This window comes from Leptodactylus fuscus, chromosome 1, assembly GCF_031893055.1.
Source record: "Leptodactylus fuscus isolate aLepFus1 chromosome 1, aLepFus1.hap2, whole genome shotgun sequence".
In the NCBI taxonomy this organism is placed as follows: Eukaryota; Metazoa; Chordata; class Amphibia; order Anura; family Leptodactylidae; genus Leptodactylus; species Leptodactylus fuscus.
In genome coordinates, this window is record NC_134265.1 from 210,639,694 (window position 1) to 210,662,554 (window position 22,861).

Here is a 22,861-nt window from a genome sequence, read left to right on the forward strand (position 1 = left end):
TTGAACTTGTCAGTTTGGGGCCTAACAAAGGTCTCCAGGTCTGCGATAAGCACCTGCCTTGATAGGTTGCTTTCAGTGTAAAGCTGGCCATGCACATTAGATTTTAGACTGCTGAAGTGGCAGATTTTAGACTGTTTACTGTTAGTTGATCGTGTATAAAACTATGACCATACAGTCAATACACACGAGAAGAAATATACATATTTGGTATCTCCCCAGCTGTAAGAACCCATATGGTAAACAGATAGTGTGTCATTTTTTTTCTATGCCTCCTTTCCTCATAAAAACGTGTATAAAATCAATCAATAAACTCTATGGGGGAGACTCATATCAGTCTTTATATTCCCTGCACCAGTAGAGGGTGCATCTCATTTCTAGCATGAATCTGTGTAAATGAGGTGCACCCTCCACTAGTGCGCATGGAAGGAAGTTAGTGTAGATTTTTAGCATCATGTAAACCAGTTTACTGGCGTAAATAATAACAAATCTGGTAGAATGATAGCCCAGGCATGGTCTCACCACAGTCTTTTTTGGGAAAGTGTGGAGGGTGGCACAAATATGCCAACTGTGACAATTCATGCAACTGGGGTTTAAAAAAAAAAAAAATCACAAACCCAGGGATATTTCTTCATAAATTTCTCTTAAAACTGCATCAGATTTCCTAAACGTAGATAAAAAGAGTCAAATCAAACAAATAAGTCAAAGATATACTGTTAGACTCGATCATTTATTTATAGAAGAAACACATTCAATATAACATATCTATGAGTGCCAAAAGTATGTGAAACTTTATATATTCTGATGCACATGGGCGAAGACAGACGTGAAAAACATCAATGAAGGGTGACCGTTTTCAGAGATTCCTCATACATTGCAGTGTATGGAGTGATCCATGAAATGAAGAAAAATAGAGCATGACTCTGATCCGTCATGTGAACAGCCCCCATTCATAGACATGGATGTGGCCATATGACTGCCATTAAAAAGTCTGATATTCACAACACATGTTTGTAGAAGTGTTTCATGGTATAAAGAAAGGAAACATCTGTGAACCTCAGAAGAATAATTGTTGATGCCTATCACCATGGAAAAAGTTATAAAACAACTATAGCGTTTTGACTCCATCTCATCAATTCACAGTTGGACAGACTGTGTATGAACAAAGGAAATTCAAGACTATTGTACACAGTTTGACTTGCCCCACTCTAGATGACCTAGCTCCCCCTTTGCTGGCCCCCACATGGAATATCACCCCATTAACACACACTATAATGTACCAAAGTGGCCTCCAGACAGTATAATGTCCTATAGCGGCCACTATCCACACAGTACAATGTCACATACTTGCCCCTGCACAAATGAAAATGTTCCATAGTGGGTCAAGCACTTAGTATAATGTCCCATAGTGGCCCCACCACACAGTATAATGTCTCACAGTGGTCCCATCACACAGTATAATGTTCAATAGTGGCCCCTCCACACAGTATAATGGCTCATAGTGGCAGTGTTTGTTACACAACCCAACATTTTTGGAGTACACCACCTACAAATTATTTTTATACTCTGCAGTCTGTGTAGACCGAAGAGTATATAATGATCGGAGGCCTGTGGTAGGTGATAAACATAAAAACCAGTGTTACTCACCTCTCCTGGGTTCTGAAGCGACTCATCTTCAATGACGTGACAGACATGGGTTACGCCAGTGTCATTTTGCATTGTGATGTTACTATAGAGGCCTGAATACAAATGGGCGTACTCCTGGAGCCCAAGAGAGGTATCACTGGTTTTTATGTTCGCTCACCTCCCCCCTGGGTCTCTGATCATTAAACTCGGGTGTTTGAATAAACCCCTTAGTATAGTAATAGTTTCAGTTTTCCGCGACCTTACTTACCTATCCTTGTTCCTTGCTCACAGCCACCACTGCTTCCCTTTCTGCCCTCCAGGGGGCCCCGAGCATCACATATCATAGGGCCCATTACCTGCTGGGACATACTTCTACTACTTATAAAAAAAAAAAAAAAAAAAAAAAGCAGCAGGGGATCGCTATGGCTGCTACGGTAGTAGTTACAACACAGTCTGCAAGGTCACAAAGGAACCCAAGGTGACTTCTAAACAACTAAAGCCCTTTCTGAATTACACCAGCAAATTCTGAAGTAAAATGTCAGGACATCTGTCTGTGAGCTGAATCTCCAGAGAACATGGGTCCTCCAACAAGACAACAACCCTTAGCACACAAGTCTTAAAAAAAAAATGGTTAAAGGGATTCTATCATTAGAATCCCGTTTTTAATTAAGCGCACGTTAGAATAGCCTTAAGAAAGGCTATTCTTCCCCTACCTTTAGAATCCTTCTCCGCGCCACCGTTCGGTAGATATCCTGATTTTCATTCTTATGCTAATGAGTCTCCGAATGGGAGAGGCCACAGGAAAATGGCCAACAGGGGCCACACGGTGGCTCAGTGGTTAGCCTTGCAGCGCTGTAGTCCTGGTGTTCAAATCCCGCCAAGGGCAAAAAACCATCTGCAAGGAGTTTGTATGTTCTCCCCGTGTTTGCATGGATTTCCATCCCATATTCCAAAGACATACTGATAGAGAAAAAATTGTACATTGTGAGCCCTATATGGGGCTCACAATCTACATTTATAAAAAAAAAAAAAAAAAAAAAAAAAAAAAGGAAAATGGCCAACAGACATGCGGAGTTAACGCTTTTAGATAAAGATGTCACAGTGATGTGGGAGAAGAGGCGGCGCTGGAGAGTTTTCAAGAAGCACAGGGGACGCCCCCAGTGATGATGGAGCACAGGAGAACGCATCCAGTGCTATCTGGAGACTCATTAGCATAACGACGAAAACCGGAATATCTACCGAACAACGAGACCGAGAATAATTCTAATGGTAGGGAAGAATAGCCTTTCTTAAGGCTATTCCAACATGGGGTTAGTTAAAAACGGGATTCTAATGATAGAATCCCTTTAAAGAAGAATAAAGTTAACATTTTGGAATGGCCAAAGTCCTGACCTTAATCCAATAAAAATCTTGTGGAAAAACCTGAAGCAAGCAGTTGAAGTTGAAGCTGTTCTGTACAGAGGAACAGGTTGAAATTCCTTTAAGCCAATGTGAAGGGCATACCAGATACTGAAAGCAAAGATTCACAAACTTTATTTTTACCACTCACAGATATGTAACATTGGATGATTTTCTTCAATAAATTAATGACCAAGTCTAATATTTGTCTCATATGTTTGATTTTTTTCTTGTGTAAAACTCTAGCTTTAGATCAACTTTATGCGGAAATACAGAAAATACTGAATGGTTCACAAACTTTCAAGCATCACTTTATTAGATGATCTCTGGTCTTCTTGTTTTGCTTTGATAATTTGCAATTGCCTAATATTTTATTTATGTAATACCTAAATGGAAATGACTAAATAATATACATTATAGGGCACATATACAGTATAAAAGAGGACCTTTCAAGTCCTCAGAACACATGCGGTGTAATACACTGCTAGAAAGCTGACAGTGCGCTGAATTCGGTGAGGTGAGGAAAGCGGCGAGGAACGCCTCCCCTACTCCTCATAGTACTCATCCATAGATGAGTACTGGAGGGGTGTTCCTCACCGCTCGGTGGTAAGGAACGCCCCCTCTCACAGTACAGCGCAATAGACGCTACTGTGAGGAGGGGCGTTCCTGACTGACTGTTAGAAACGCCCTTCTGACACTGAAGAGCTACAGAACCGGCGCCGACAGGTCTTCAGTGGGGGCACAGAATGGAAAAGCCGATTACACAGCATGTGCCCTGAGGACGTGAAAGGTCCTCTTTGATGTTATTTTTCCATTTTTCTTGCTATGACAAATATGTTAAAAGGTGCCTGAAAAAATGGGGAAGGACTTTAAACCACAACATGTCCTGAGATTCTCCACAGTTTTTCTGTGCATAAAGACACAGAAAGAGAAATAAAATATAGCACAGCTTAGTTTCATAGTAGTATTATTTTAGTAACACACTACTATCATGATACCAGTCGTCTCATCTTAAAGTGATGCTTAGGGCTATAATTCAGTGAACAGTACAAACCCCATCTTTTTTGTCTCTTTCCAAAGCTCCGTGAAGGAAGTCCCGTGAAACCTCTTCATTTTCATCCAACCACTGGATTACAAATGGCTCAAACCAACTGCAGAGACATTGTGAAAAGCGTGTAACAATAGGTCTTGTTTATAATGTCATGCATCTTTAGGCCTGAAAATCAGATATAAATTGCCATTTTATGCTATATTTATACTTACGCAGGATATTCAGGGACCTTGTTCCTAAAGGATGGAAGCTCTGTCACATATTCATTGTACAGCCACTTGACCTTGAAATGTAAGTTCATGTAGTCTGCACTCTTACACAACCGATGCTTATCATGCTCTAAAAATCATATATAAAAATAGCAATTAACAGTATGGAAATATAAACTACTAACAACGACACTGCCAATTTTAAGACTTGCAAGAGGAAAGTGATTTATCAATCCATAGAAGATTGGAGGCCACATAGCAAAAATTAAATTAAAAAGGACTCCACCCTGTGGCACCCACTACAGAAGGGCCTAATATTTATTTAGCCCTGCACATCCTTTCCATTAAACTTTGGCCCACACCCATTTTAGAATTACAGCATATCCACAGCATATGTCAAAATTGTTTGATCAGTCCCAACTCTTTCCTGCTTATTCTGATGGAGAAAATTAGCAAGACACCAGAGGCACAACTGTTTGACTTTCTTGCTGTGTGGCAGTTGCTTGAAAATTTCATGTAAATCACATGTAGATACAATTTAGTGTATTTATGTATTTTGTATCTATCTTAAAGTATAGCTAATCAATATGTACATCCCAGAAAACCCATTTAATGCTACACACATGGATAAGATTGTTGATACCCTGCTGTTAAAAAAAAAAAAAAAAAAAAGAAAAACCCACAACGGTCACTGAAATAACTGACAAAAGTATTAATAAAGGTAAATTTACTGAAATTCAATTATGGAAAACCAGAAATTGCTTTTGACTTGAATCATTTTAACCCCTTCCCACAAGGGACATTTTTGATTTTAGTTTTTAACTCCGCCTATCAAACCCTATAACTATTATAACTTTCTTATTTTTCCGTTCAAATAGCCATAATGGTACCATTTATTATTCTGTACAATGTACTGGAAAGCTAGATACAAATTTGGAATTGAGTGCAATTGGAGAAAAACTGCATTTCTGTGACTTTTTTCTGACACCCGTACTTTAGTTTTGCCATTTTGGGGAATTTCTATTGCTTTGATCACTTTTTATCCATATTTTTATCAGAAGACCGTATACTGCAATTATTAGACTCCCTAGGGGTATTGAACCCCAGGGGTCTGAGCACTATTACAATGCATTACAATGCTTATGCATTGCAAAATACCAACATTTGTATGACTGGCTGCATAGAGCAGCCTGTCATATAAATAAATGCCAGACCAATCTGGCAGCCTTCAATAGGCTCCCAGCTGTCATGGCAACAGATCACCAGCCCCAGATCTTGTTCTGGAACAAGATCCAGGCTGGCGATCCTCTTCAAAATGATGGCGCCCATTGCGGGAAAATGGCATTAATGCCCGAAATCAGTACCGATCTGTTCTGTTTCCCATAGGGCTAGTTCACATCTGCGCCCAGGTGTCCGTACTGCAGGTTTCCGTTTCCTGCATAAAACAGAGGCAGGAGACGGAAACCTGCAGGAGTCTCTCTCACCCATTCATTTGAATGGGTGAGAAAGCTGTCCAGCCGTGAGCGGCGGTGAGCGTTTTGTGCTCTCCGCTGCGAAACCGGGTTTTTTAATCCGGACACAGAGTCGGACATGCAGTACTCTGTGTCCGGATAAAAAAATCCGGTTTCGCGGCGGAGATAATAAAACGCTCACCGCCGCTCACGGCCGGACCCGGTCTGTGCTTTCCGTCTTCTGGCATGCAGAAGACGGAAAGCACAGAACGGAGAGTAGAACGCAGGTGTGAACCTAGCGATACATATAATATAAATAAAAAAAAATAATATATAGTCTAAAAGCTATGTTTTATATTCTGTCCACATTGCTGTAAATAGAGGGTGCATACACATCCATAGTTTTTACAGATCTAGCTCCATAGCAACCACCTGCAAAATATGGAGAAGGTCCTATTCCTGTCCATATTTGCTGCGCAGACTTGCCCATACAAGTGTATGGGATGATACAAGTCTTTTTGGAATTTATGTCTATGTATGACATAAGGATGCAATACAAACATGTCCTTTGTGGATTATGGATCCATATTTGTGGACAGTAAAATTCACTACAGTTTTGTGCACGTAGCCACAGAGGTTGTAAAGCCATATAAAAAAAAAAAAAAAAAAAAAAAACACTTAAAACATTGTAAAATAACAAAATAACTATTACCTATTATTTCAACAATTCCCAGATCTCTGCCGGTCTTGTATCCTGGACTCCAGTGATGACATTCTGACACAGACACGTGGCTGCAAATCATGGTGGTGACCTGTTAGTGCCCCATGTCTGTATGGGGAGATCATTACTGGAGGTCAGGATGCAGAGACCATGAGGAGACAAGGAAATATTGGAAAAGGAGCAGTTGGGAGATCAGTCAGATTATTCTCGTATTATTTTATAGCATTCTGTACATTTTTATTACGCATGTCTATAATACGCTAGAAAAAGCTCACCTTCCATTGCATATTTCATATCCTGTGCAAATAGACTCCACATAACTTCAGCACTAATTTTACCAACATTAAGCTCTTGGGGGAACCTAAGTAGACACAGAAAAGTAGGCAGAGTGGGGTAAGTAGAAGACTATGTATCAAATATGTATGTAATGTTAATGTACTTACAAGATTAAAGGTTTAGTCTCATTTTATATATTGATGGTTTATCATTAGTATTGATAATCACTTTATATTTCTTGGGAATCTAACTTCTGCAATCTCTACTGATCCTGGACACAAAGGGGTTGCAGTGCTGATTTTTCTGACTGCAGTAAAAAGTGAATGGCAGTGACGTCACCACCAGTCACACCTAAATTTAGCCTGAATGTACAGCAGAGGAATCTTGGGATCAGTGGGATAACTGGTCAAACCCCAACGATCAAGTATTTATCCTCTATCTTAGGTCGGCTGCAGACAACCATGTGCAACTGGCTTGCCATGAATTAAAAGTAAAGGCGGCACACTAGTGACATACGGATGTCCCCGTGTGCCACCTGTGCACAAGATGTGCTTCCGCGGCTACTTTCATTAAATGACTAGGAGCCACGGAACCAAGGGACACAAAATCCGACAGGAATAAGACCGGTTCTATATTTTGCGGCCTGGACTAATGGCCCACACACAGGACCGTGAAGTTCACGGTCATGTGTATGGGCCCATAGAAAAGAATGGTCAGTGTGCTATCCGTGGAATACACAGATAGTACACTGAACACAGTCATGGTCGTCTGCAACTGGTCCTATGAATAGAGGATAAATACTTTTAGTGGCATAAACCCTGTAAGTAAAGCCTTCTTTCCCAGAAATGTCCTCCTCACCTTCCATCAAACCACATCTCCTTTGTTAAACCAGTTGCTTTGCAAATTAATCAAGAATTCTGGCATATTTATTGTGTGATTTTTATCAATTAGCATTAGAGATGAATGAATCAATTTAAAGGGGCTTTATCACTGGGAAAAGTCATTTTTAACTAAGCACATGCTTGCATAGCCTTTAGAAAGGCTATTTCATACGTACCTTTTGTATGTAAATTGCTTCAGTGGTTTTTGAATAAGTCCGTTTTTATTCATATGCTAATTAGCCTCCAGCGTGCACCCGGAAGATGTCTGCTCTATGTGTACGAGAGCAGAGAAGCTGATGCTGATGACTCGTCTCCCTGCACTCATAAACAGAGAATAGCAGAGGATGCACACAGACACTTCCAGAGTGCACAGAGAAGGCTAACTGGCATATGAATAAAAACGGACTTATTCAAAAACTACTGAGGTAATTTACATACAAAAGATATTTCTTTCTAAAGGCAGTGCAAGTATGTGCTTAGCTAAAATTGACATTTCCTAATGATAGAGCCACTTTAACATTAATTAAATTTGGTCTGAAATTCCCACAAATTTTGAAAATGTAGGCCTCCATTTTACTCAGAACAGGTCAAAAAAGGATAATGTGACCTCAGGCAGTGACACAAAGTCTTCCCATAATGCCTTGCCTCTGGCCAATCACAATTGAATCATGATAAATGTGTAAGGTCCAGCCATGGATGCTTCCAGTTTGTGAAGAAAGATATTGCACAGACAGCACATCAAATCTCAGACAGAGAGACAGTAAAAAAATAACCCAGTGGAGTTAGGACTTGGAGCAATCATTGCTATATGTGTGTTGTACCAGAACAATCACAAATTCATAATTGGTACATACATTCAATCAGTCTGACTCACAAGCTAGTAATGCATTTTACACCACTAGTAAACACATTTCCGTTCAATATTCTGCCCTTATAGTACCACCGAAAATGTGGGCATTGGCATATTGTTTATTGTTCTGCACCAAGCTTGCATTTATACAATGCCACTCACTTTAGACGGTGTCTAAGTGACGCTAGGTTCACACCTGCGTTCTTCTTTCCGTTCTGTGCTTTCCGTCTTCTGCATGCCAGAAGACGGGAAGCACAGACCGGGTCCGGCCGTGAGCGTTTTATGCTCTCCGCCGCGAAACCGGATTTTTTTATCCGGACACAGAGTACTGCATGTCCGACTCTGTGTCCGGATTATAAAACCCGGTTTCGCGGCGGAGAGCGCAAAACGCTCACCGCCGCTCATGGCCGGACATCTCTCTCACCCATTCAAATGAATGGGTGAGTAAGCCTCCTGCAGGTTTCCGTCTCCTGCCTCTGTTTTAGGCAGGAAACGGAAACCTGAACTACGGAGAGGGCGACGCAGATGTGAACGAGCCCTTACATTATTTTCAAGTTTGAATTTAAAAATGTAATTCCTGCTGCCCATGGTAATGCATGCCCACTTTTTCTATCTATTGATTGTTTTGATGTAGTGATACCTAGTCACATCCCCATAGATTGTAAGCCCTCGCGGGCAGGGCCCTCTACCCCACTGTGCCAGTCAGTCACTGTTAGTATTATATCTACCTGTATATTCTGTGTATTGTATGTAACCCCCAAATGTAAAGCACCATGGAATTAATGGTGCTATATAAATAAATAAATTAATAATAATAATAATAATAATAATAATAATAATAATAATAATAATAATAATAATAATAATAATGATAATCCCCTATGGTTTGTTTCTCTCTATCCCTGGCTGTGTTCAGAGATAGCTATGTCTCTAGTTGGGGACATGGCTTTATCTGATAGGCTCAAAAAATGACCCTTTGACACTGGTGCAATTTTTATTTTTTATTATTTTTTTTGGGGTGGTGGGTGGGAAGGAGTTAATAACATTTTATTGAATTTAGTTTAACATTTTCTTTTCTATCTCCGTAGGCGAGTACAAACAGCAATCTGTAAACTGTAATCATAATTCTTTTAAGAACTGACAGAGGCATTTGTCTACCAAGCTCCCAGTTGCCATGGATCATTGTGTGCTGATTTTAATAGAACAAATGAATTTGTAATTTAGATTTTTTTCTTTAAATTATACACACAATGATAGTAAATACCCTATGTGCTGATCAAGTTAAAGGCACATCATGCAAAAGAACATGATGGAATATGGGCAGTCTGTCCATGCAAAGAATAGGATATACAGTTATTCAGAGATCATTACTGGGAAATAGACATGTCATAGACAGATCAGGCAGCAGTGGCATTAGTACCAGGGTAGCCTCCGTAGCGGCTGCCACAAGGACTGGGACATTGGGGGCCCTGGCGGGCCCCTGAAGCTTTTTTTTTTTTAATAAGCTGGTACCTGCTGGAATAACCCCAGCAGGTAATGGGCCCTATATATTTATTGATCCCCATTCCTGCTTAGGGTTGCCTCTGCTTCCCTTTCTCTGTCCCATGTCATGTCGCTGGGGCCCCAAGAGGGCAGAAGGGGAAGCGGATGCGGCTGTGAGCAGGAGCCCAGAGTATAATAATTGGAGGCTCAGGTGAAGTGAAAAACATAAAAACCAAAGTTACTCACCTCTTCTGCAATCTGGTGTGACTCTGGGGTCACTGTTGGACATAATACTGTGTGCAGGGGCCACTGTGGGACATTATACTGTGTGGAGGGCTTGCTATGGGACATTATACTCTCTGGAGGCCGTTATGGAACATTATAGTATATCTAAAAGTGGTGTCATACTGTGTGGAGGTCAGGAAAGGGAGTGCTATGCCGTGGTGGTGGTGGGGGGGCGGGGGAAGAAGTCAAAAGTTTGCTGGGGGCACACCCGTGGCAGGCAGTTCAATTTAGAAGACTAAATTGTTTTTATTTTAAGTACACTCACTGGTTTAGACATGGTGTGTATGAATTTTTATCCTCTTCTATTATAGACACTATCAAAGTGATTAGCTTTGACCAAAAATCCAGGTTCTTGATACTTGGACCCTGCTCCTCAGGTGGTACTTCCCCCTTCTTAGCCTAGGAAAAAAAGAAATGATGGTTATAAGTGAAAATTAAGTCTACATTACAAGTTGTTCTTATTGGTAAATGGAGCTTATAGTATGTCCCCCAACACACAACTTTTTTTCCCAACTTGAGTAACCATGTTGATGCCATGTGCCCCTACAAGATCTGCACACCCATATCTCCAGTACAATTTCAGCTTACAATGGCCAGAGTGGGAAGCCCTTACTATAGGGCTTCACTGGTCTGCTTCTGCTTCACTGTCTGTCTACTTCACTGGTGAGAGCTACCATACATTTTCAGGTGCACTTTGCTTAGTGTCATATTCCTTCCTGCCACATTCACCCTAGTAGAAATTATTCTTGTCCTTCACATGCTAAATTTTCATTGACATGCTAAACATGCTTTTATGACAGTGAACTACAAGTCATATCCAATGGCAACAGTGCTCAAACAGTGATGGGGAGAAATTTCATTAAAATTTTTCTAGATTGAAGTACAATTTGGCTAATTAGTTTCAGTGGGTGACAATGATATTTTCCAAAGTACATTTATATGAATATGTGAATATCTCTTTAGAGTTAGAAGAGGGACCACTATCTAGTATATATTTATAGCATATCTTGCGTTTATAATGGCTATATCACTTTAATCTCTTGCATTCTGATAATAACCATACACTTACCGGATCACTTTGATATTCTCGACTATATAGCTCATGGCAGTTGTTAAAGATGTATTCATATGTGGAATTGAGACAGGCCTTTACACAATCCTTTACAACCTGGCTTGCCCTGGGTGGGCTTTGTAGCTCTTGCACCTGTAAAAATTAGAAGAAAAACATTTTTAGGCTAAGGCCCCACGTAGCGAGCTGCAGCAAAAGTGTGCTTTGGGAAAAACTATAAAAAAACAAAAAAACTTGATAGTCTTCAGTAGTTCATACCTTTTTAATGGCTAACTCATAATGATGACAGATTACAACGGTTCGGAACTCTAGGGTCCTTTCTCAAGTAAATATAAACCATTTATGAAGGATGCATATTTATATACAGTACACAAAGGACACATAGGGATAGAATTCCAGGAGGAAGGGGGGTAGGGGGTTGTTAGTAATTGGTAGAGAAAATGTAAACACTTACAGGTCCTTATCAGTTCACAGGTTTCTGTAAAGTGACATAAAACCATTTGACAAATTTAACCCCCTCTCCAGTGTTTGAAGCAGGGTCATAAATTTACACTCATGAATGCGTCGTTCCCCTCTTTGATTTGACATTCCCTCCCGAAACCAAAACTTTCATGTGATCAGTCATATTATGATCCTCATTACAGAAATGTTTTGATACAGGAAGGTCCCTTCTTCGTTCTTTAATTGTATGGCGTTGTGAGTTCATCCTCATTCTAAGCTGCTGTCCGGTCTCTCCAACATACAGATATCAGTGGAACATTTGGTGCACATTATTAAATACACTACATTGGATGTGCTGCAGGTGAACATACCTGGAACTTTATATTCTCTGTTAGAGTTTGATATCTCTATCCTGTCCGTCGTCAGTATGTGGGGACAGGTTTTGCACCGTTTCTGTCCGCATGGAAATGTTCCTGTGTTAGTTGGAGGTGACAGTGAGCTGTTGACAACCATATTCCTGAGGTTTGGTGGCTGTCTATAGCACAGGAGAGGGGAATCTGGAAATATGGATTTTAGACAGTTGTCTTTTTGTAGTAGTGGATATAATTTGCGTGTGATACCTCTTAGCGTCTCCAGGTGTGGGTTATATGTGACAACCAGGGGCACCTGATAGTTTTCCTTTATGGTATTGTATTTTAATAAATCCGATCTTGGTATTCTAGTGGCCCTGGTTATTTGGTTATCAATTGTTCTTGGATGGTAACCCTGCCTCAAGAATGTGTTTTTGAGGCCTCCAAGGTGTTCATCTCTATCTGCAGGGTTTGAACATATGCGATGGTATCTGATGGCCTGGCTGTATACAATGGAGTATACAACGGCTTCCGATACAGCGTTGTCTCAATTTTGTTGTCCTGTATCTTGATGACCGTGTCTAGGAAGTTTATTTCCGAGAAGGAGTGATTGAGCGTCAGGTTGATGGTGGGATGGAACTTGTTGAATTGTTCATGGAAAGTTATCAGCTGTTGTTCAGACCCAGTCCAAATGATTAGGATATCGTCAATGAAACAGTAGTAGGCCAGAGGTCTGGTGGTGCAGGTGGATAGGAAGTTGCTCTCAAGCTTGGCCATGAAGAGATTAGCGTACTGTGGCGCCATTTTGCTCCCCATTGCGGTGCCAGTCTGCTGTAGATAGATGCAGTCACCAAAAAGAAAAGTAATTGTGGGTGAGGATGAATTTTGTGAGTTTCACCACTGATTCAGCGTTCATACATCGCTTTTCCATGAAAAACTGGCAGGCGTTTACACCGTCCTGGTGTGGGATGTTGGAGTACAAAGATTCTACATCCATGGTGGCCAGCATGGTTCCATCTGGGAGGGGACCTATAGTGGATAGTTTATTTAATAGGTCTGTGGTGTCCTGAAGGTAGCTGGCTGTATCCTTCACTAAGGGCTTAAGAGTACCCTCCACCCATCCAGAGATCTGTTCAGTGAGAGTCCCAACAAATGAAATGATTGGTCTCCCTGGGTTCCCAGGTTTGTGCAGTTTTGGAAGCATATAAAAGGTTCCTGTTCTTGGACTTGCTGGTATGAGGCTGCTTAGGCCTTTGGCTGCATCAGATAGGCCAGTGATAACTTTTTTCAGTTTTTTTTAGAGTACTCTACTGTGGGGTCTGAATCCAACTTGGAGTAGTAGTGTGTGTCATTCAGCTGTCTGTGTGCCTCCTGTATGTAGTCTGATGTGTTCATCATGACTATTGCACCACCTTTGTCCGCTAGCTTAATGATGATGTCTTTGTTAGTTCTCAGGGATTGTATGGCCCTTCTTTCCTGTGCACTGATGTTAGGCGGCAGTCTTTTGTTTGTACCAGTATAGTTGATTTGACCATAGTGTCTGAAACAGTCTATATAATTATCCAGAACAAAAGTTTTTCCAGTTGGAGGTGTCCAATCAGATGTCTCCTTTTTAGTTAAGATTTGAACCTCTGAAGGGGTGGGTTGGGTCTCCTCTGTGTCATCTGTGTCATGAAAATATTCTCTCAGCCGCAGCCTCCTGAAAAAATCTTCCATATCACTGCACAGTTCAATTTAATCCATGGTTTTAGAAGGACAAAATGAGAGTCCCCTGGAGAGTACCCCAAATTGGGAAAAACTGTGATGGTAACACATCATGGTTCTTCCCCGTAGCACTTTTCACAAAAAGTCCACAGAGGTTTCCTCTACAGACTTTCTGCTTCCATTACACCTATAGGGAAACTGCCGGTGTTTCTGTAGGTATAATTGAAAGTGTCCGCTGCACATATTTTTTTTTCATGGTGTAGCTGGGATTAGCTACAATCCCATCCACCTTGCAGGGACTGTAAAATGCTGAGATTTTTTCGTTCATTTAGGCCATGGGGGCCCCGGTCTAAACCAGTTATTCATAAGAATCAAAGAGAAAGATTCAGTATTGCATGAGAGTAATGTAGTCACCAGGGGCGCTTCTTCCATGAGGCGACCTGAGGTGATGGCCTCAGGAAGCGTCTAATGGAATAAATTGGGGTGCAGCATTATTTTTAATCGGCCATTACTTATTGTATTATTGGAATAGGTAGTGGCCGATAATTTTTACACTCCTGTCCAGACCGTCCTCTGCTGTCTCCTCTGAAGAATGCAAGGACACTGTACGTAGTGTCACTACCTATAATACACACTGAAGAGGGGAATATATTCCCTATGTGGGGGGCAGGGGAGTCCTAAACTTAGTGGTGGGAGTGTAAAAAAGGTCATATACTGTGTCTTGGCTATAAAATGGGGTCATATACAGTGTGGGTTTATAAAAAGGGGTCAAAAACTGTATGTGGGTCATAAAAACTGTGTGGAGGTCATGAAACAGTCATACATTGTGTGATAGCCATAAAAAGAGGGTCAAACTGTGTGGGGGCCATAAAAAGGGAGTCATGTGTTACGGTTCTGTGGACAAATATAAAAAATAGTATTTTAACCACGGAACCGCTAGACTGCAGGTCACTGCAGTGAGGTCCACAAGCCTCTGGGGCGGCCGTGTGTCTGAGCAAGCTGCAGTACTGTGTTAGTGTGTACAGGGGCAACACTCATACATCAGTTAATTTCACTGTAGAAAAGAGGCGGTGCAGCTCCTAATGTCAGTAGTGCTGCAAGGGAAGTTCACTCCGGGGCAAAAATTTAGGTTGTATTCTGTGAGGGAAAAAAAAGGAGTTATATACCATGTAGGGAGCCAGAAAAAAGTGGGTTATAAACAGTGTGCAGGACCAGGTAAAGGGGGTCAGGTTTCATGTAGTGGGCCAAAAAAGTGTGTTGTATATCATAGGGGGCCAAAAAAATGTTTTTGTTTTTTTATTGTGTAGGGGCCAAATAAGGGGATTATTTTGATCTGTCACTGGAGGGGTGTGTCCTAATTAGGGGGGCCCTATCGCGTAACCAAAAACATCTAGGTTGGGTATCTTTAGTTTGGGGTAGGGAGTGCTCAAAGGCTAGGTTCGCCTCAGGTGGTCTCCATCTTGCCTGATATCTCCTTGTATTCCTATGCCTTATATATGGACATATGGGTCATGTGGGAGGCCAGTCACCTAGCACACAACCAGAGGCATTAATGGGCCAGCGAGTATGGAAATGGACCTAGCTAAAGGTGTCTGAATTAAGAAAGTAATGGCGGGTTCACACCAGCGCCCGATCTCTGTTTTGCAGGTTTCCATTTCTTGCATGAGAAACTGGGCAGGAGACTGAAACCAGCAAGCAGTTTTCAAACCCATTCATTTGAATGGGTTTGAAAAGTGTCCACCCGTGAGCGCCCGTGAACGTCTTCTGCCTCTCCGCGGCAAAATCGTTTTTTTTAACTGGACACAAAGTCGGACATGCAGGAATTTGTGTCCGGTTAAAAAAATCTGGTTTTACTGCGGAGAGCAGAAGACGCTCACGGGCGCTCACCAGCGGACATTGAATGTCGGTTTCTGTCTTCTGCCGACAGAAAATGGAAACCTGCATAACGGAGATCGGACGCTGGAGTGAACCCACCCTTAATCTAATAATGTAATGGTTCTTAAGGCTGGGTTAACATAAGTCAAAAATTGACTGATCTTGTGGGTTTTCTGGCGGAATTCACAGGGTAATTGCTGTTGGTCGCCGCTTCCACCTATTCCACAATCTAAAGTGACATGGTGCTACATGAAAACTCGCACTGCGATATAGTTTGCACTGCAGTTTTTTTGTGCATAATGTTTGAAAGATTTATGTAGATCTCATGTAATTTCATCCAGTTTGCTGCCACTGTACATTGCAGAGGATTATCCACAACTATGTCCACATTGGCTTACACAAGCATAAAGCATGATAGCACATTTGGCCCAATATCCATTAGCTATGCATTACGAATTTGTTGTGAACTGAAGGGTCAGTTTCAATTCTTCTCACCTTCATTCTGAAGAATGTGATACTGGTAAGTAGATCAACGGTAGATTTGAGGTCTTGAAGTCTCTCTGGGCTGCTAGCTGGAAAATTATTCTATGAAACAGCAACAAAAAAAAAAAAAAAAGGATGAGTACATGAGGTTAGTGAAAAGGGTAGTAGCCTTAAAGGCTATTATTAGAGGACATAGCCATGGGTGTATAACCTGCCTTGCCTGAAACAAACAACTGGTATGATGATGTGGTGCAGGACACAAGTCCGAATAAAGTGCTTCTTTGTGTTTGTTCCAGGCAGCGTGGTTAATACACCTGTCTTTTCACTTAGCCTCTATCTCCAGCTGGATGTGTCATGTCCCTCTGGATCACCAGTTGTCATAAAACTCTCCTGTACATTGTCATGTATTAGTCGTAGCTGTAATGTGCTGAAGGTTATGATAACTGGGCAAGCCATATGGCAATATACTTACTTTTGAGCTATACTTCCTTATCTTTGCATGCATTTTATTTTCCTTCAGACTTAAACATTACCATTGGTGCAGTAATCACATACATTAAGTAACATATCAATAAATTCATCTATTTTACATATATACATATTGTACTTTCTGGAATACTCTCAGCAAACCAGCAATACGCAACATATTCTATGCAAAAATAGATATTTAGAATCTTTCATTTTGACTGTTCATTCTTTTTTTCACATATTCTTCCATGCACAGTCTCTTTTATAACTCCTTTACTAAAGTCGAAGCTGCTCCTCTTTCCTATATAATTCATACTACATTGTTCAGCAGTGCTTTAGTTTTTTTGTTTTTTTTTACATACCAACATTATGTTTGCTTGTAACATTTTGCAATTTTTCTTTAGTCCTTTATCCCCTTTTTTTTTAATAGATCACATATATAAGTTATTGAGGGGTAAAAACAGCAAATTAGGATTTATATGACACCTGCTGATGTTAAGGCTGGAGCCCTAGCTGCAAAGTGCAGCAAAAAAAAAAAAAAACATCCAGGAAAAAAAGCAGCGGAAACGCATCCCTTTTTTTGGCAGCATTTATCATTGCGATTTCGCTGACTTTTCCTCTGCAGACTTTCTGCCTCTATTCTACCTATACGGAAATCGCCAGGTAAAGTTTACATGCTGCAAGCGTTTTTGAAAATGCATCTTTTCTGCTGCGGATTTTATTTTGCAATGTGTGGATGGGAATCCCATCCAATTTGCAGGTATTATAGAATACAGCGTTTTTTTTCCATGGTGTTTCCACAACATGGGCCTGCAGCCTAAGGGTAAGTTCACACTGAGTTTTTTGGTCAGGATTTTGAGGCCCTATCCGCCTCAAAATCCTGACCAAAAAGACGGCTCCCATTGAAATCAATGGGAGCCAGTCAGTTCTTTTTTCTGTTTGTTCCGGCTCCTGGAAAAAGAAGTGATATGCCCATTCTTCATGCGGAGTCGCCTCTCGATTCGGCCTGAAGACACTCCCTCCTCCTAACTAGGCCCATTCACTGTGCCTAATATGGAGTGGAGTTCGTGACTGGATGCCGATGCAGTGCACCGGCTTTCAGTCGTGGCTACTCATTTTTTGGCCTTCGCCTCAGGTTCCAGACCATAAAAACCTTGTGTGAATTTACCTTAAAGCAGCTTTATGGAATCAGATATATGTATTATAAGAAAAATGTAACCCAAGGCAGTTCATAGAAACTTTCAGACAAAAATGTCTATTGAAATTGAGAGCTTACCCGGTACATTGAAAGGTCAATACGCAGCGAGTTGTGCAGTTGATCAAGCAGCTTCACAAATCTTTCCTTCTAATTGAGAAAATAAAAAAAGCTATTTAACACCACAATTTTCCAGTATCATTAAACATGATTGTAAAAAATTTGTAAAAATACATAGTTTTACACATTTATATTATGTACTTTTACAAAATTGGTATTCATCATGTATTAGTTGATCAAATTAGAAAGGAATACTAGTAAGGTAATATTTTTCCATCAACAGTTTTACTGTTCAGACACCTGTTGCTTTTTGATCATAAAACACGAAGAGCACATAAAGGTTTGAAGACTTTCATGAATTTGAATGAAGAGATTTTATATTTTTGTTGCCCCTTATAAAAACAACAAATGGTGAATTGTATTTGAAATAATTCAAGGAATTATCGAAATAAAAGCATGTATGACTATTACTGAAATTGGCCCTCACCACCCTAAGGCCGGGGCCCCACGTAGCATAAACATTGTAATTTGGCCTCAGTGTAAACGCCACAGTAAAAATTGTGACGTTTTACATTACCTGCACAGTGGATGAGATTCTGGCTAATCCCATCCACATATTGCAGCAAAAAAATCATGTTTTTTTTTAAATCGCAGTATGTCAATTACACCTATGAAATCGCTGACATTTTCTGTATAGGTATAATGTGAAAAACATTGCGGAATAAACTGTGATGCGTTTTCGCCACGGCCTTTTCCACAGTGCTTTTTCGCTGTGGCTCGCTACGTGGGGCCTTAGCCTAAAATGGAGCATACCCTTGAACATCATGTCATTTTTAAAATAATTTGGTACAAAATTTTTGCTGGTGTTTTTTTTAACATCTTTATTGTAGTTAGAGATCTGTTTTGCTGATGCAGTTTCAAATTCAGTGCATAGATGTGAATTTGGAGTGCAGCACGGTGGCTCAGTGGTTAGCACTGCAGCTTTGCAGCGCTGGAGTCCTGGGTTCAAATTCTGCCAAGGGCAACATCTGCAAGAAGTTTGTATGTTCTCCCTGTGTTAGCGTGGGTTTCCTCCGGGTACTCCAGTTTCCTCCCACACTCCAAAGACATACTGATAGGGACTGTAGATTGTGAGCCCTATATGACAATATCTGTAAAGCGCTGCGAAATATGATGGCGCTATATAAGTAAGCATAATAGATAAATAAGTTTAAAAAACTAGTATATTTTGGCTGCCTGCGGCCACTACTATGAGGAGAGTGTCAGCTTACTGGAGGCTGTAGCGTAGCAAACAAGACTTCCCTAGTGGTAGCTGCAGGTAGTCAGAAATGTATGTTTTAAGGGGGTGTTCACACTACAGTCTGGATTCCGTTATGAAAGTGTCTGTTAAAAAAAAGAAACAGGCACAAATGGACAGTAACGGATGCTAGTGGTGATACAAATTATGTTTTTTTTTCATTAAAGAAGTTATATTCTTCTGCACATTGGTTGAAATGAAGCTGTGAGTATATGCAGCTTCATTTTAACCAGTGATATGTATATATCTAGATGGGCTACAGACATGATATTGACTATTGAGATCATGGCTCTAGCCCCCTCAGCTCTGTGGTTAGAGCTCTTTAAAGTGACTACTCCCTCTGTAGTCTCCCTGAACATATCCAGCTCGTGGTAAGCTGTAACGTACTTTTGCTGAAACCCCAAGCAAGATACAATCAATTCTGTGGGGGAAGGGGTTATAAAAGATAACACCAAAGTGTCAGGACCCACTAATAAACACCAAAAGTTTATAGCAAGTTTCAAAGTATAGTTTTACTTTTCCACAATATTAGGTAACTACATTTATTGAAATTTCAAAGATTTGCATTTCATTGCAGAAATTGTGGGGAAAAAAATCCACTAGCTCTAATGTTTTTAGTGTTTCTTCTTCTGAATGATATACTAGAAAATTAACTCACACCAAAGTTTGAGGCAGAAAATCGATCTGAGGCAGACACATTAGTTGATGCAGTGGTGTGGGCATAGTAGGCGTTAATATTGGCAAGAAGAGTGCTCATAACAGCTGGAACACCGGGGCACATGTACTTAGAGGAAAGGCAGGCAAAATGACTAAAAAAGCAAAACAAAAAGGTTATAAAAATGTAATCTAAAGACAACAAAGCCTATTATTATTCCTTGTTACACAGTTAATAATAAGAAACATAACATTCAATGGCAGATTATAATATAGGAGGTTTAGACAGTATAGGGAGCCCATGGCCACACAGTCACCCACCAAGTTTGATTTAGCCCTATAAAATTAGCCCTGCACATACATAAGCTGTTCACGGACTTTAACCCTTGCGCCTTCTGTAGCCAGAGCAATTCTGTAGCCAGAGATGGACAAATCAAACCTAAATTGAAACATTAAAAAAATCATGTCCCCCCCCCTTACCTATATATTTTCTTAAAGTAGACACCTGCAGCATTTTCAGAATGACACTTGTTACTGTATACGAACAGGCACCTTCTTGTAATTTTGATTTAAAGGGGTCCTTTTATGTCCTCGGGCACATACAGTTTTATATACCGCTAGAAAGCTAACAGTAGGCTGAATTCAGCGCACTGTCGGCTTTCCTGTTATGTGCCTCAGGGGAAGAGCTATCAGTGCCATTACTTATAACTCTTCACTGTCAGAAGGTCGTTCCTCACAGACTGTGAGACTGTTCATCACAGACCATTTCTGACAGTCTGTGAGGAACGCCCCTCCTGACAGTAGTGTCCGTAGCACTATACTATCAGAGGGGGCAATCCTTACCACCCAGCGATGATGCTGAGTGGTGAGGAACATCCCCCTCCTCCTGACAGTACTTGTCGAGCATTTAGCACTAGTTTCACCTGTGGTGTGTAGTGGACTCTATTCTGTGTTACTCTATTTATTCATCATGTCTCTGGGTATGTACTATTATTGCATCTATTTATTGTTTATTTGAATTTTGGATAATATTTTTTGTTATTATTTGCCCGTGACTTCGATTGTCCATACTATGGACCATCTTTTGTATGTCTAATATTAAGTGAGTTTCTACACAACATTGTGTGAGAGGGTTTTGGTATCTTTGTCACTATTTTTAGTGGCTTATACTTCATTTATATATTTTTGTTATTCAATAAATATTTCTATATTTTTTTATATATTTTTTGCTTAGTCCCATTTTTTTGACGGTATTCATGATTATCTTGTTTTTGTAATTCTTTTGTCATTTTTGGGGGAAGTTGTTGTTGTGTATAGCAGCCTGTCATATGACAAGTGAGTTTGAGGATCGCTGGATTCCCAGGAACTCACACTTCTTCAGCTGTCTGCCTCTCCCTTTGAGGTGACGTTGTGCCCGGGAGGTTTTTCTAAACACAAGCATCTTGTGGTGGTTCCATCTCAAGGACGGGATGTCCACGGTCCAACTGGTCTGGACCCTGTTCACTACCGATGCATCCCTCTCTAGTGGAGAGAGCATCTAAAGTAGATTCCCATAAGAGGAACGTGGAATTGGATGAAGTATTCACAGTCCAGCTAGTTCTGGACCCTGTTGACTACCAATGCATCCCTCTCTGGTGGAGAGCGTATCTAAAGGAGATTCCCATAAGAGGAACGTGGAATTGGATGGAGTGTCCACGGTCCAGCCCTACTTCTGGACCCTGTTGACTACAGATGCATCCCTCTCCAGTGGAGAATGCATCTAGAAGAGTTTCCTATAAGAGAAACGTGGAATTAGATGGAGTGTCCAAGGTCCATTGAGTTCTGGACCCTGCTGACTTCCGATGCATCCCTCTCCAGTGGAGAGTACATCTAGAAGAGATTCCCATAAGAGTAATGTGGAATTGGATGGAGAAGCCATGTCATTCAACTGGCGAGAACTTAGAGCAGTCCGCCTGGGACAAGTCAATTCAGGTATCCCTCAAGACCCGTCTTTCACTTAGGTGGTGGTTCCATCTCAGGGACGGGATGTCCACGGTCCAGCCAGTCTGGACCCTGTTGACTACTGTTGCATTCCTCTCTGAGGAGATTCCCGTAAGCGCAACATGGAACTGGTTGGAGATGACCATGTCGTGCAATTGGTGCAAGCTCAAAGCAGTCCACCTGGTGCTCCTGCATTTTGCGCCACTTCTTTACAGAAGAGCAGTGAAGATCCGCTCAGACAATATAACTATGGTTCTCTACCTGAACAATCAGGGGACACCAGATCATCATCCCTTCTCAGGGAGTCGGATCTCATATTCTCTCGGGCAGAGAAGAACCTGACACATCTCTCAGCGGTGCACATCAGGGGATCCTTAAACATTCTGGCGGATCAACTATGTCAGAGTTTCACGGTGTCGGGCGAGTGGTTCCTCAACAAGGATATATTCTATCATATTACCCTGATGTGGGGTCTCCCGGAGGTGGACCTTATGGCCTCCAAGTTCAATGCCAAGGTGGAGAGATTCTGTTTCCTTTATCAGGAGAACAACCCCTTGGCAGTGGATGACCAGCCAATTCAATGTAGGTTCCATGGTCTACATCTTCCCTCCACTTTCCATGCTACCAAAGGTATTGATGAATGTCAGGAAAGACCAGGTATCGGTATTTGCCATCATACCATTCTGGCCAAAAAGTGCATGGGGCCAAAAAGGGCATGGTTTTCCCATCTCATGCAGAAGAGTAAGGGACATACTGTAGGCTTCCACTAATTCAGAACCTGGTAACCCAAAGAGACCGGCTCTGCCAGGACCTGAAGAGATTCAACTTGACAGCCTGGAGGTTGACCAGTCCTTATGAGGACATAGAGGACTATCAGAGCAGAATCTACTACCAGGAGATACCAAAGGATTGGGAGAGTGTTCCAAAATTGGTGTTAAGAAAGGCGGCTTGTGAGCTCCTCTTCAGATACTTTTCTGGAGTTCTACAGAGAGTTCTAGACAGAGGCCTTACTCCTGCTACCCTGAAGGTCCATGTGGCTGCCCTTTCAGCTCTCTTGG

At 41.2% G+C, this 22,861-nt stretch overlaps 1 protein-coding gene across 1 annotated transcript in view; it reads right to left on the reverse strand.

Moving 5' to 3' along the window:
- The window catches only part of UNC13A (unc-13 homolog A), a 210,686-nt gene that overhangs the window by 51,600 nt on the left and 136,225 nt on the right, over positions 1–22,861 (reverse strand). Inside the window, exons 23-30 of the mRNA XM_075282689.1 lie at positions 19,828–19,978; positions 17,894–17,962; positions 16,162–16,251; positions 11,297–11,431; positions 10,493–10,626; positions 6,729–6,814; positions 4,285–4,411; positions 4,076–4,172 (exon numbers count right to left, since the gene is read on the reverse strand). Of these exons, the coding sequence (XP_075138790.1) occupies positions 4,076–4,172; positions 4,285–4,411; positions 6,729–6,814; positions 10,493–10,626; positions 11,297–11,431; positions 16,162–16,251; positions 17,894–17,962; positions 19,828–19,978 (889 nt within the window). The remainder of the gene's footprint in view (positions 1–4,075; positions 4,173–4,284; positions 4,412–6,728; positions 6,815–10,492; positions 10,627–11,296; positions 11,432–16,161; positions 16,252–17,893; positions 17,963–19,827; positions 19,979–22,861) is intronic.